This window comes from Metarhizium robertsii, assembly GCF_000187425.2.
Source record: "Metarhizium robertsii ARSEF 23 chromosome Unknown MAA_Scf_1, whole genome shotgun sequence".
Classification (NCBI taxonomy): domain Eukaryota; kingdom Fungi; phylum Ascomycota; class Sordariomycetes; order Hypocreales; family Clavicipitaceae; genus Metarhizium; species Metarhizium robertsii.
This window is the reverse complement of record NW_011942149.1, coordinates 3,238,631-3,252,160: the sequence shown is the minus strand read 5'-3', so window position 1 is coordinate 3,252,160 and position 13,530 is coordinate 3,238,631. Positions and strand designations below refer to the sequence as shown.

General features: G+C 51.7%; 3 protein-coding genes across 3 annotated transcripts; 1 reads left to right on the top strand and 2 right to left on the bottom strand.

The window, feature by feature from the left end:
- Positions 1 to 197: 197 nt before the first annotated feature.
- Positions 198 to 2,096, top strand: MAA_02506 (dual specificity phosphatase catalytic domain protein; the record flags this gene model as incomplete). The annotated part of the gene is made up of 1 exon (XM_007820504.1): positions 198 to 2,096. The coding sequence occupies one exon, from the start codon at positions 198 to 200 to the stop codon at positions 2,094 to 2,096; it is 1,899 nt and encodes a 632-aa protein (XP_007818695.1).
- Positions 2,097 to 2,619: 523 nt separating this feature from the next.
- Positions 2,620 to 4,420, bottom strand: MAA_02507 (alkaline phosphatase; the record flags this gene model as incomplete). The annotated part of the gene is made up of 2 exons (XM_007820505.1): positions 2,620 to 4,308; positions 4,418 to 4,420. 2 exons carry the CDS (start codon positions 4,418 to 4,420, stop codon positions 2,620 to 2,622), a joined length of 1,692 nt encoding a protein of 563 aa, XP_007818696.1.
- A 3,314-nt stretch (positions 4,421 to 7,734) lies between these two features.
- Positions 7,735 to 10,702, bottom strand: MAA_02508 (Tetratricopeptide-like helical; the record flags this gene model as incomplete). Its single annotated transcript, XM_007820506.2, has 3 exons — positions 7,735 to 7,746; positions 7,806 to 10,452; positions 10,617 to 10,702. The coding sequence occupies 3 exons, from the start codon at positions 10,700 to 10,702 to the stop codon at positions 7,735 to 7,737; spliced, it is 2,745 nt and encodes a 914-aa protein (XP_007818697.2).
- Between the last annotated feature and the right edge of the window lie 2,828 nt (positions 10,703 to 13,530).

Genomic DNA, 13,530 nt, shown 5'->3' with positions numbered 1-13,530 from the left:
TCGCTCGAGGTACGCAAGCCGAGAGTCTTAAGCGTCACACGGTACTTGGCTGTCGCTGGTCAGCGAAACTGTCTCGCCCTCGTATGCCTGCCCTACACGCGGTGCGTTTGCGGCCCTGGGAAACTTCAGCACAGCCTGATATTAATCCCCAACACCAACACCGTCAAACGAGCTCTTCCCAAACAGCCTCACTCTAGATGGCTGGAGCGCATGAACCGTTGCCCACAGCGGGCGAATATGTCGACACGGGTCCTCATACAACGGACCCCCCCTTGCTGAGAGATCACTCGCAGCTCAAGACGTACAAGACGAGTCGTTTCGAGTATCCTGATATAAGGGTATTTTTCAGACCACATCCTAAGGCCGCAGAACTTCCAAGGACGCCTGCGCCGTTGCCGCTCGTGGTCTGCATACCAGGTCTGGGCGGTTCTGTTGCGCAGTTCTATCCGCTGTTGAATAGCCTTGTCGACCTCGCTTCCTGCCTATCCGTGGATTTTCCCGGAGGAGGGCGTTCACGATATGCTGTCACGTCATGGGATGCCTACACACCGGAAGCCTTGGGTGAATTATTGGAGCTCGTAATTGAGGATCACCGTGATAATGAACATGGCCAAGGCATAATCCTAATTGGACATAGCATGGGTACCATGCTAGCCGCGCAGCTTGCAAGCAAAAGTGTTTCGCATCAGACTAGTTTGTCAAAATATGTTGTCGCCGTTGTTGCGGTGTGTCCAACGGCGGGTCCCCCAGACCAGCAAAGGTCTTCTCTCTTGAAGCGACTTTTGTGGATGCCCGGCTGGATGTTCTCACTCTGGCGAGCCTGGGACGGTATCGGAGGTCCGTACAGTCCGAGTGTGTCCCGTTTTGTAGGGAAGGAGGCAGATTTGGAGTTGAGAGTGATGCAATATCGGTTTAACCAACAGAGCAGAACCCCGGTATGGAGACGTATGGCATATGGTGCTCTTCCAGTCTATGAGAATGGCAAACCCATAGGAGGGCTGCCCAGCCTTGATACGTGGGCCGGGGTGAAGGTGCCGGTATATCTTATTGCGGGCGAAGACGATCATTTGACACCACCGGGGGAGGTCGACAAGATCCTTCAGGTGCTGAATCATCGTACAAACAGCACGCAATCTAACGATGAACACACAAATCAGGAAGAGTTGGCAATATCGAGCCAGTCACCTACACAGGTTCCATCGCAGACCAGCGATACAATCTACGATCTTACAGAGGAGAGTTTTGCGACGGACAAGATTGGAGCGGCCAGCATCGACAATGCTGATGATGAGCCGTCGACTCCGCTAGAATCGCCTGCATTTGTGCCTCCGCAGCCTGCTCACCCGACGCCGGTAGTCCAGTCGTTCGTGATGCCTTCACCAGCGAACCATGCTCTTCTGTATATGCCACGGTGCTCAAGAGTGTTGGCCGGGCTTATCTCAGATTTCCTCGCCTGTCATATTACCCAAAGATTGTCATTAGCTTGGCAGCTGCAGTACTTGTCCCGTGAGGGGAAATGGGACGTCAAGAACTTAATCAAATGGAAGTCAGTCGCGCCGGTATCTGAAGAAATTGGACCCGAGGGACGTCCCATTTTTCGCGCCTTGAAGACACTCCGAGAAGCCGACGACGTGCACTCCCCCTCTGAATTCGTTGGGACATGGAGTCATGTTGTCAAGGATGTCATCGATATTTCTAGAGACCAGCCGGTTTATGACCCGCGAGGCCTCGAACGAGGTGGTGTGCATTACCACAAGTTCCCCACTGTGTCCAAGATTCCGCCTCAGCCGAAAGAGGTCGAACTGTTTATCAAGCTTGTTGATAAATTACGGAATGCCCAGATGGAGCGGGCTGATACAGAGGGCTGGGAACATTCTGAGAAGTGTGTTGTGGGCGTGCACTGTCACTATGGCTTCAACCGTACTGGCTACTTCATAGTGTGCTATCTTGTTGAACGTTGCGGGTTTAGTGTCCAAGAGGCGATCGAAAAGTTTGCACAGGCGAGGCCAAATGGAATTCGCCACTCACACTTCTTGGATAGGTTATATGTGCGGTACAATGTTGAAGAAGGACCAAGCCAGCAACCGTCGCCATGAAATTCGCCATGTCAGATCCCTTAAATGATCTCAGAGACCCCGAGAAGTCTGCTCCGGTCGATATCATGCAACTGAGTCCGGTACTCGCCCGTTAGCGGCCCTTTTGCCACATTCGTGCCGAATAATGGGGCTGACAGTTACATATTTCTGTACTGATGACGCATCACTTTCACTTATAGACACTGACTTGGTGATGTCACGATTTCACTTTATGGTTAAAGCAAGGCGTTTCGAGAGCTTCCTGGGCAACCCTTTGCATAATGTTTTATATACAATCGTCCATCTAATGGAATCAACTTCATATGGTGCACATCCCTGGCGAATGCGACTAATAATGAGCCTACTAAACAGTAATACCAAAACCCTGCTGATATGCTACCCTCTCTTCCCTGACAAGATGAACGGATGTCGATGTCAATATGGTGGGTGTGAATGCTTGCAATCCCCCCCGCCCCCTTTGCTGAAGGCATGAACTCGTAAAATTCGCAATATAAATGTGAAATATCCCGCTTCCGTCTCATCATCAGTCTTCAAAGGTATGATACTTACCGGACGCCCAATCTCCAGTCTCTTTTGGATCCTGAGTTGCATGAAAACTGTTGTCGTCGCTGATCCGAGCTTTCTGTTGAAGTTCCTGTGTGATCTCATCAACATCTACCTCTAGATAGTGGCTGAGAAAGTGTCCTATTTCGGTATTCTCAACGTTGCCTCGAATTCGTTCAGTCTCTGGGCCGCCAGAGCTGTAGACATTGACGTCGACGGCTGTGTGACCATGCGTGCTCCAGCCAACGTGTGCACGAAGAGAGATAATAGCAGCAAAGGTATTGACAGAAGCCTCGGGGTCATTAGCAAGAAGCGAAAGCTCATCATCGGTGGCATCAGTGACACCCAGGCCGGGAATAACAAGCTTTTCGTTTATCCATGATTTGAGCTGTTGCTTGGAAATAGAAGCAGGCATGTTGGACACATGACTCTGTAACGACTTAGCCAGGCTTTCGCACGAGGCAGAGACATTGGCGAGTACATGCGGATACCAGTTATAAACTGGAAGGTGGCCAGGCTCCTGGAGAGCGGTAGCCAGCCCACCGGTCTCATGGTCACTGGTTGCAACGAGAATGGTTTCAGTAGTAGTGTCATCGATGAAATCCAACACGGCCTTGAATGTTTTATCGTATTCCAGGACCTCTCGTACCTGAGCGGCGGGATCATTGATGTGGCCAGCATGATCGATTCGGCTACCCTCGATCATGAGGAAAAAGCCTTTATCGCTTTTGTCAGTAGCCTTTTCCAGAGTACGTAGTGCAGTCTGGGCCATTTCGCTGAGACTTGGATAAACGTCATTCATGTTCCTTCTGTCCAGTTCGAAAGGGATGTCTGATGAGGCGAACAATCCTAATAACGGCAAGTTGACATTTTGACCTGCATGGAGAGCATCGAAAGCCTGGCGGCTGTCGGCATACGACCACCCATACTTTTCCTGCGCCAAGGCAACGACATCAATGTCATCCAAACGACAGCTACCGGCAGTAGAGTTGGGCATGAAATGGCATCGTCCACCACCTAGCATGAGGTCAACTGAGCGGCCAAGAGGTCCATGACCGACTTCTTGCAAGGCAATGGCGTCCTGCATCTGCCTAATCAGGACATGACTTGCAAAACAGGCCGGAGTTGCGTCGGTGATGTCGGTAGTGACGACCAGACCCGTGGCGTACCCGGCCCTCTTTGCAGCTTCGAGAACAGAGCCACAAGGCTGAAAGTCGGGAAGCATTGAAATGGCACCATTGTAGCTCTTTTTGCCGCAGGAGAAGGCGGTGGCACCAGCGGCACTGTCGGTGACCAGGGAGCTGCTAGACCGTGTCCGACTAGAGCCCCAGAAGTGCTTGTCCAAGACGAGTGTGTCGTGCTCAGGGAGACCCTCGACGTGCTGACGATAGCTGCGGGTCAGTGATAGTGAGGCAGGGCCCATGCCATCTGAGACCATAAAGACAAGATTGCGCTTGGTTGGTCGAGGGTCGGGGTCTGGCCTGGACGTCTGTTGATCATGCTGGGTGGCGATGGCTATGATAATGACGGCAGCAGTAGCGATCAAGGCCCAAACGAAAATTCCGATTTCGCGGAGTCGTGACCACCTTGAATCCCTTCGGCTATGATGACGTCTGCCATTTTCATGGGATTGGTTCTCGTTGCCGAGGAGTGGGCTTTGCTCAGACTCCTGTTGTGAGAACGGTCAAAATCTGAGAGCTTACTTCGGGGGGAAGCGAGGGAGGAGAGGAGGAACGGAGATTTCTTGGGTATGGCTAGGCTGGCAATAAGTTACTTACCATGGATCAGCAAGTCGCAGATGGGGCGGGTGATTGGGGGATTGAGGCAGGATCAGGCGGCATCTACAAACGCTGCGTGCTGGAAGAGAGGCTGCAAAACTGCTAGCAGACGCCTCCGATAAGTAGAGAAATAAAAAATCACAGCAGGAAAACCAGGCGATATACTGACACGGTAAAGAGGACGTTGGAGAAAGGGGGCGCAGATGGCAGAGAAAGAATGAGTCTTATAGGATGACACATGAGAACATGAGGTCGTACTCGTGATGCACGAGACGGCACCGGTTATACTTTCAGGAACAGAAAGGTTGTCATAGCCAGCCAGCCACTTTGGCCGCCAGACCCCGACCAGGACTGCCGCAAGCCAAGGGGCCACCCGTCAGCCTTTGTGATCGGCATGCGTGTGTGCATTATTTTAGAGTGTGCGTGCATGTACAGGCAGTCTGCCGCCACAGCCAGTGACCCCGTGCTTGCTTGGCCGGGCGCCACCAACAAGCGATCCGAGCCAGCTTGTACACACCTGGGTAAAGTACCTACATGTAGGTACATAATTACGGAGAGTACTACATTGTTTAGGTAAGTCCCGAACACGACATGGACCCAAATCTCGAAGTCTTCTCCACAGGAGTCACAAAGTGGGCGCAACTTCCATCGATGTCGCCTTGCGACAACACTACGTATTATTGCACAGTAAGATGCAGACTACCAATTTTGCGAGTCACGAAAAGCCTTGTGCAAAGCTGGCATCGCCAAGCGCGCACACCCTTCACGATTGTTCTCGCCACTTCCCGGTGCTCAAGTCTGGTGCACGCCACCGGTAGTTGCATTACATGGCCAGCTGACCCGCCTCGCGCTAGAGCTTCAGGAACTCTGAATGCTCACATGCATCTGCAGCCTTGCCCAATCTGTTAATTCACTTGGTCGAGTTGGGAGCGCCTATACCCAGGCAAGAAGCCAGGCTTGGAAAATGGTGGTCTCGGTCAAGTGGCCACCCAATTCACAACCCCCAGGGCGCCTGGTCGACGAAAACGTTGATTGCCCCGATTTGATCCGCTAGGTAATTTGGTGCAACATCGTCGAGATTGAGAAGCATATTGAGAGACTCTTGACACGAGTCCACCCGTCACGCTGCCACAAGAAGCAACCCCCAAGGCCAATGCTCTTCGACGAAGAAAGTACGTGGACAGAACTGCCAACGTGGGACAAAAAAGACACCCGTGGCCAATGCCCAGACACAGGCCCTGGGCCAGTAGAAAGTGCCAATACTCGGAACATAGGGAAATTGCAAAGATGCCCACGCCCAGCAGAACGGTACCGAGCAAGAAAACAGCACGGAAATAGCCTGCATCCTGCATCCACGAGACGGCCGGTGAGGGTGCCCACGCAGAAGAGGAGAAAGACATTAATTGAGCCTATCCACGACACGTTTCTCGGTGCCCTGTGCAAAAGTTGAGTGTAGTATGTCTGGAAAGTGCCCAAGGAGTTGATGCAACCCCTTTAGTTGGAAAACAGAACAAAGAAAGTCAGCTAAAACATGGCCGTGTGGTGAAACTGTATATCTGGAAAGGGGGTGGGAGGAGCAATTCACACAGCACCGCAAGCATCCGAGTCTGTTGTGGTCCAGTGTATGCATGACATACCATGTATTGAAGATGACGAGATGACCAACAAGGCCTAGTTGTTTGTGTGAGTAGTCCAGAGAACCATTCAGAGGGACGGGACCTGGGTCTGGGTCTTCCATATGGAGGCGATGACGGGAAACAAATTGAGACGAGCTGCGTTCTTGTTTTCCTCTTCCTTTGAGAAGTTACAACTTACATCGAGTCCAGGCCAGCCAACCACCATCTGGAGGAGGCCCGGGGTCGTAGCTTGATCTCGACACAACCCGGTTTACAACACGACTAAGAAGAGCACTTGGCAGCTGGTTTTCGGCCATGGTGGGCTCGTCCAGTCCGAAATCATCACCGTCGTTTACATCCATCGGCGTGCCATGACGTCTGCGTCCGAGGTTTATATAGACATGCCGCCGGCTATGAGTATTAGCCCGGATGCTCCGCTCCGGGCCAGCACACAATTTCGTTAATTATTTATTAATGTAGTCCACAGGGTTCTGGGAGTAGTGGCAGATCGTGCACTCCTAGTCGAAGCCTCGGGAGTCGGGAACATTGAAAAGGTTTCGGCTACGACACGGCACGGCACGGCACGGCACGGGGTATGTGGGGTCGAGAGTTGCGTAACATACCTAGTAGTATGTACCTAGGGTGCGGAGTATTTAACGACAATCACCCAATAACGATAAAAAAAAAGCCTCACGAAGGCTATCTTTACAGGCCTGGCTTACTGTAGTTACTAGTAAGTATGCAACTCGCTTGGATGTATAGAAGAAACCAGCGAGCGCGCCGTCTCACACAACTGAAATCACCACTAGCATTTGGATTTTAGATGCCTAGGTAGTCAAGATGATTCTCCTTTCCCGACATTTCCATGGTGTTTCTGAGCGCCTAGTGCCTCGCAGAGTCGCTCTTGTCACCTACATGTACTCCGAAGAGACTCGGGGGAAGAGTCTCGCCTTTCCCAATGAATACCTCTAGATACCTAGTAGGTAGGTTTAAGGACGTCAGTTGAGCAGCTATTCGGCATCCACGCCTACTTCTGTGGCCATTCTGTGGTACATTGTTCTTCTGTGGTATGACCCTTCACACTTTAGATTGCAACTCCTCATAGTGTTAGGTTGGATCAAATGACCCTTGTGTCTCGCCATCGGCTACCTACCTAGGTAGATACTTCATTACTAGGTAAGTAGGGCATCAAAATATACGGCGCCGACAGCTCTTCATGGTAAGTCTATTCGCTCAAGAGGCTAGATGTTGCCTACATGCCTTCTCGTATCCCGTCTCTTTGTACGTACTAGTTAAAATATGTAGAGGAGGGGCAATGCTAGATATAATTCGAGTGCAAAGACAGGATCTCCGGAAACCGTGGTGCGAAGTGGCCGGAAAGTTTTGGCAAGCTGCACCAGACATAACCCTTGCGCGCTGCAAAAACGTCTTACAAATGCCCCCTTTGCATGAATCTGGTGCCTCATCCATTCTCTACACTGCCAATGCTGCAAGCTCGCATTTCTTCCATCACACATCATCGTCCCACTTTATCCAGCAATGGAAAAAGATAACCTCTCATTAACTGGAAATGCACCACATCAAGTCCCCGCCGAGGTATCCAATCCCACTACATGACACTATTGTTAGCCGTAGCCATAGCCGTTGCCGCACTCGCAGTAGTAGAACGTACCTGTCTATTCGACCCATCTCAAACATCATTCACATTACGACCTGACAACCCACTGTTAGCCTCGCGAATAACTTTAATAGGCTACCCTTCTGATACTTACACAGTCGCCATCTTGCTTCCCCTGTGGAATTCCCATATCTTCAAACGTTGCAGGTCCTTTGGCAGGCTTTGCAGGGGCGCTTGCAGCACTTTGAGTAGCGGGACCAGACGGATGATTCGCCTCAGAGGGTCGCTTTCCCGTGGCATTTGGCGGAGCACTTGCTGGTTTGCCGGACACAGGGCCAGGCCGATGTTGGCTAGATGTTGTTTGTCCAAAGCCCGTCGACACTCTCGGCGGCTGATGGGTATCCTGTGGTGGCAGGGAACTAAGTCTTTCAGGGCGACCTGTGGCTCCTGGCACTCTGGAAAATCGCTCATAACCATGGGAATTATTTCTCAGGTCATGCTGTGGTGGCATCTCCGACGCAGGGCGTGATGATGTACGGGGTCCATAGTCTCGCCCGAAATCGGCGCTAGTTGGCGATACCGAGGAGTATGGCTGTTGGCCGGGTTGTTTCTGTAACTTCCCGCCAGCCATGTTTCCGCTAATGGGAGGCTGAGCGCTGTCTGATCGACCATACATGGGATCACCGGGATGAGGCCGTTGACCGCTTAAACCAGGTCCAGGGCTTGGTTGTCTGTACGCGCCAGGATGACCCTGAGGTTCCCACCCGGCAGACGCAACTCGGCTTTGAGGAGGACCGGCTTGTGCAGGAGGCTGCAAACTACCTGTCGAGTGGGATATGGGAATGGGACGCGGCCCAGCAGACTGAGGCTTGATACCAAAGGCACTTGATGGTCTATCTGCTTGCGGGCCATGAGCAGGCTGCAGACCGGGAGCGTATCTTCTTCTAGACGGCGCCGGAACGTCGTCTTCAGGATATGGCGCTGTGGAATGAGGGCGGTTCACGTTAAGAGGTGCGGGCCTATCGTCATCTGGATACGGTGCCGCGGAGTGCGAACGCATGGGCTGCGGTGCGTTTCCTTCGAGTCTGATATTAAATGCTTGAGGTCGATCAGTCCCCACGAGGGAGGCCCTTGATGGATCCGGGAGGTTTGCCTGCTCCGAAACAATGGTTGGTTTGATGCCAGGAGACGGCTGAGGAGATAGACGCGGCGAAGCCGTTGCCGAATGAGATTTTGTGTACGCCGGTTGTGAGAGGTGTGGTTTATTGTCTGTTGGCGAAAGCGGTGTCGTTTCACTCAGTGTGGGCATATGTTGAGGCTGCTTGAAACGATCTGGTCGCTTGCCTCTCTGGGAACCGTGCTGAGACTTGATTCGTGTTAAGGTCGTCGTCTCGTGGTCTTGTTTCGAGAGGCTCTTGTCATGACTGAGAGATTCCAGACGGCCAATGGCATCCTTGTTTCCATGATCGGCTGCGAGCTGATACCATTTTCGCGCATCCGGGATACTCTGGTTCACGTGGATGCCGATTTCGTAATAGTAACCCATAGCGAACTCGCCAGTTGGAAGCCTAGCGGCAGCAGCTTCCTGTGCATACTTGAAAGCGAGCTCCTCGTTCTTCTTGAATACACCTTCGTAGCCAAACAAAAACCATCGACTGACGCCGAGAGCAGCTTCTGGAAGTCCTTGTTTGGCGGCCAAGCCATAGTAATGCAGCGAGTAGGACGGATTAAACTCGCAACCGAGTTGGCAGAGTTCGTAAGCTTGACCCATCTTCAGTTGGGCTTTGGCAAACCCGAGATACGCCGCTTTCTCAACATACATTTTGGCTGTCTCCAAATTATACGGCAGCAGACCGTCGGGGACGTTGATGTCTGGCAAGTCGCGGCCTACCAACATGCCGTACACGTATGAACCTTGTGGCGCGTCCTCATCAGAGCTATCTGCGGCAGCCCGAATACGTTCCAGCCCGACAGCGTAGTCCTTGGTCTCACCGTGCTGCCCAAGGAGACTCATCATGCCCATACGATATAGGGCTGCCGAGTCCTTCAAGCTCATGCCTTTGTAGTAGTGCTCTTTGGCTTTGGACATGTCGTTGGACTGCTCATAAAGCATGCCCATGCGATACTCAGATCTTGCGTTCCCTAGCTCTGCTGCTCGCTTGTAGCCGCTATACGCTTCACGTTTATCGACCCGGTGTCCAAACTTGCCGAACTCTAGCCACTTGGAGCGCATGTACAAAGCCTGGGGGTGCTCCTGTCCGGCCAAGTAATTAACGATATTCAGCGCGTCTAGTCGTAGTTCGTGTTCGATGCGAGGTGTAGCTGGCCGGGGTTTTTCTGCAGATTCTCGTGCCACGGCATCCATAGCAATTTCGGCCCAGATCAGGACGTCCCCAGCCCAGCTGATCTGCATCCTCACATCCTGCGAATGCAAAACGTGTTTGCGAGCATTCCACAGAATTTCCTCTTTTGAATCATCGGCCGGAGGAATGTTGTCGCCAGCGACCTTGGGAAACGGAGAAAAAGACGGGGCATCGCGCCCCATGGTGTCAAGTCGCTGTGCCCGACCCTCGGTATCTTTGTATGCCGTTATATCGCTGTCGACTTCGGTCGCAACCGTGTTTGGCACTCTTGACTGATCAGTTTGGGGGTAAGAGTGATGTGGCGTGATTGTAGACAGCGATGGTTGTCGGCCGTATTGTGACGGGGCTTCGCGAGTTTCTCGCTTTTCACTATCTGTGGCCTCTAATTCTAGGCGCTGCAAGTCATCTTGCATATTTTGGGGAACTTGAGGGGTGACCCTGGACGTTGGTGATAGAGAGAGCTGTTAGCATGGCGCCCCACAAGGCCAACAATAGAATGCCGAAACTCAGCAACAATGAGTATCCGAACCGAACCAGAATCACGCTTCAGGTAATATGCAGGCGGGATAGACAACCTAGTAGACATATTGCGCGGAACGTACCTCTGCGGAGAAGGGGCCACGACCTCGGGCAGGTAGTAATCATCGAAGCCTCCGGGCACGAAAGTCGCCCCGAACTGAGGTGCCATCTCGCTCGACAATGACGGGAACCTGGCTTGGGCTTCTAATAAGGAAACACGGGTGCGAGTTAGTCGTCTTTCACTCAAACGTAAATTATTTACCCATGAGGGCGTAGTTTGAGCATTCGTAGACTCAAAATAGAAGGCTCGAGCCTTAGGATGCAGGTTCGGGTTAACGCAGACAGATGAGGCGGTCGGTAGGTACCAAAGTAGGTCGTCCGTCAAGTGCTCAACTGTTTGGAAATGCGGTAGGACTGATTCGGGTTCTAACCGTTTTACTATTGACGCACAGCTCGGCCGCGAAGAGGGAGGAGGCAAAGGTAAGTAGGCATCAAGACAGCCAACAAAAGTCTCCGTCAATGCCGTTGCCGTTGCCGTAGCCGTTGCCGTTGGCGTGGGCGTTGGGAAGATGGATGCTCGAGTGGAGTTGCAGCGAGGCTGGACACAGCAGAGCTCGCACAACCGTGACACCGCTTGCTGGATGGGCACGATATATATGGAGGTAGGAAGGAAGTACTTGAGTAGCCTGAATGCCTGATCTAGTGTTCAAGTGCGTGTTTGTCAACTGGCCTGACCCTAGTTGAACAAGATGCGTCCGTCGTAGAGCATGTGGCGATGCATACTGCCTGAAGTGTTCACGTCGCTGCCCCGCCGGGTTCAGGCGGATTTGAAAGGTGCCAATGCCAGCACAGGGTTCAGTGTTGAGCTTTGGCTGTCGTTGACCCGTCAAATCTTGGGAAGTGGGGGCCGTTCTGGGGCGCATGCAATAGTAATTAAAATCGATAATAATAAATCCTGGCAACCACACTCGGGCGGTTCGCCAGAGGTCAGATGGCTCAAATGCGACATCTGGCCCTTGACCCAAGGGAAACAAGGTTATCGCGTGCTGAGGCTGACCTTTGAATGGTCTTGGCTGAATTTGTCCTCCGGAGAAGGAGTTTCGCGCGGATAATGGTGAAAAGAACAAGTGTTGAGCAATGCCAACGGACTGGATGGAGTGCCTCCTAGCATCCCCCGGCACATCTACTATGGCACATGTATCTAGAGCCACCCATGATACTTGTCGGCGGGCGTACCCCATGCATTACTTGTAACAAGGGGCCAATTTGGGTGCTTGATACCGCCTGGTAATGCTTACTGCATCGCCAAAATTGACCGAGGAGTAAAATGAGCAAAACAGCTCTGGCGCGACTAGGGCGCCTGAACACAGCGAAAGCTTAAAAACCTGCTTACCTGGCGTTTCGTCATCTTTCCTACTCTTACTCATTGTTGTGGTTAGCTGCAAAATCTGGCGCCGACGGTTGCTGTTGCGAGAAGAAACGGCTGTGAACGGCTCGCTCGTCTCGACTGTAGAGGACGCTCAAAGAGCTAATTTTGGAATGGTTCCGACGCAAATGTCGGCGGCAGACTCGAATGCGAAGTCGATTTCGTAGTAACGCTTGTGCAACGAGTGAACGAGGCCATCAATGCTGTCCGAGCTTCTCCAAGGTGGGATCACGGCTGTCCCGTTGGTTACTTCCACCGGTGACGTTGACGACGAGTACGTCACCAAGCGCGTGAGATGTCGCGACTGATGGACAGCATCGTCCACTCAGAAACGATATCGACACCGAGAGGGTCGTACACGAATAATAAGTGGTGGCTACAGATGCTTCCTATTGCCCTTTTTGACCTGGGAAGCACCTACAGCAGTCGGCCGATGTGTGCTCCGTAGGTGCATGTGCCAGGAAACGCTACCTCCACGAATGGCTTCATTGCCATAGTCTTGACTTTGTCCTCATGACAGCCCGAACCTCTCACAAGGCGCACTAGACATCTGGACCGCAAACGTGCATTTTGGTTGCTGCTAGCATTCTCCACTTGACATGATACTCCCCTCCCAAAGCTTGGGCTCTACAAGGTACATGTACTACATGATACAATATGGTCAATAGAATCGCAGTTTCCTGTAAAATGACAGAGCAGGACGACATTTGCTGACTTCTGATGCCATGACGGACTGACAGCCAGGTGGCAAAGAATGTCTGACACTTGTGCGCCCTTTCAACAAAGGAGGTCAACTAAACATTGAAGTCGTTAGACATTGACATCGACATGTGCTCTAAACTCGAAGAGCATGCGGGTTATGGCCAAACTTCTGGAGCTATATTTGGCCAACACAGCCCTGCATCCCAGCAGACAGTGAACCCACCCACCATGGCTGAATCGGCTATCTTTGTACGGTATTATACGTGGTGCGGCACTGCAGGACCACTTGCTGACATCAGGAAAGGATATTGCGTTCAGTCTTATTAGTCTTGCTTGTTTACTCCCTTTTCCCTCTTTTCTCACTATTCTTTCTTTCTTTCCTCACTATTTTTTTTCACACTTCGGGCGGCTCTGCCGCGGTTCTGCGCTCAACGGTCAAAGGGGAAACCGTATGTACTCCTTGAGTTGCATGTTGCCATGTTGCCGGCGTGTGGTCAATGTCACAACATTGAATGTCAACTTGGCAGTCGGAATGGTGCCGACATGGAGTGATTTGGAGTCGACTACTGTCAGCAGACAGCTATGACTAGCACTAACTGCACCATTGTGTACTGGTGGAGGAATTCCCTGGGCTTGGTTACCTGGGCCCGAGTAAGCCACACACAAAAGCAGCCAAGCGTTCTCAGTTTTCTACCCGTTGGTGACTAAGTGGACTCCCACTTAGTTAGTCACAAAATTCTAGGATAGCTATAAAAGGCTAGGATAGGCCTTACTTAAACCTTTATATATAAATTAATTATATAATTATAAAAGTATAATTTTTTTTATATTATATAATATCCCTCTGGAAAAGGTAAAACCGCTAATAC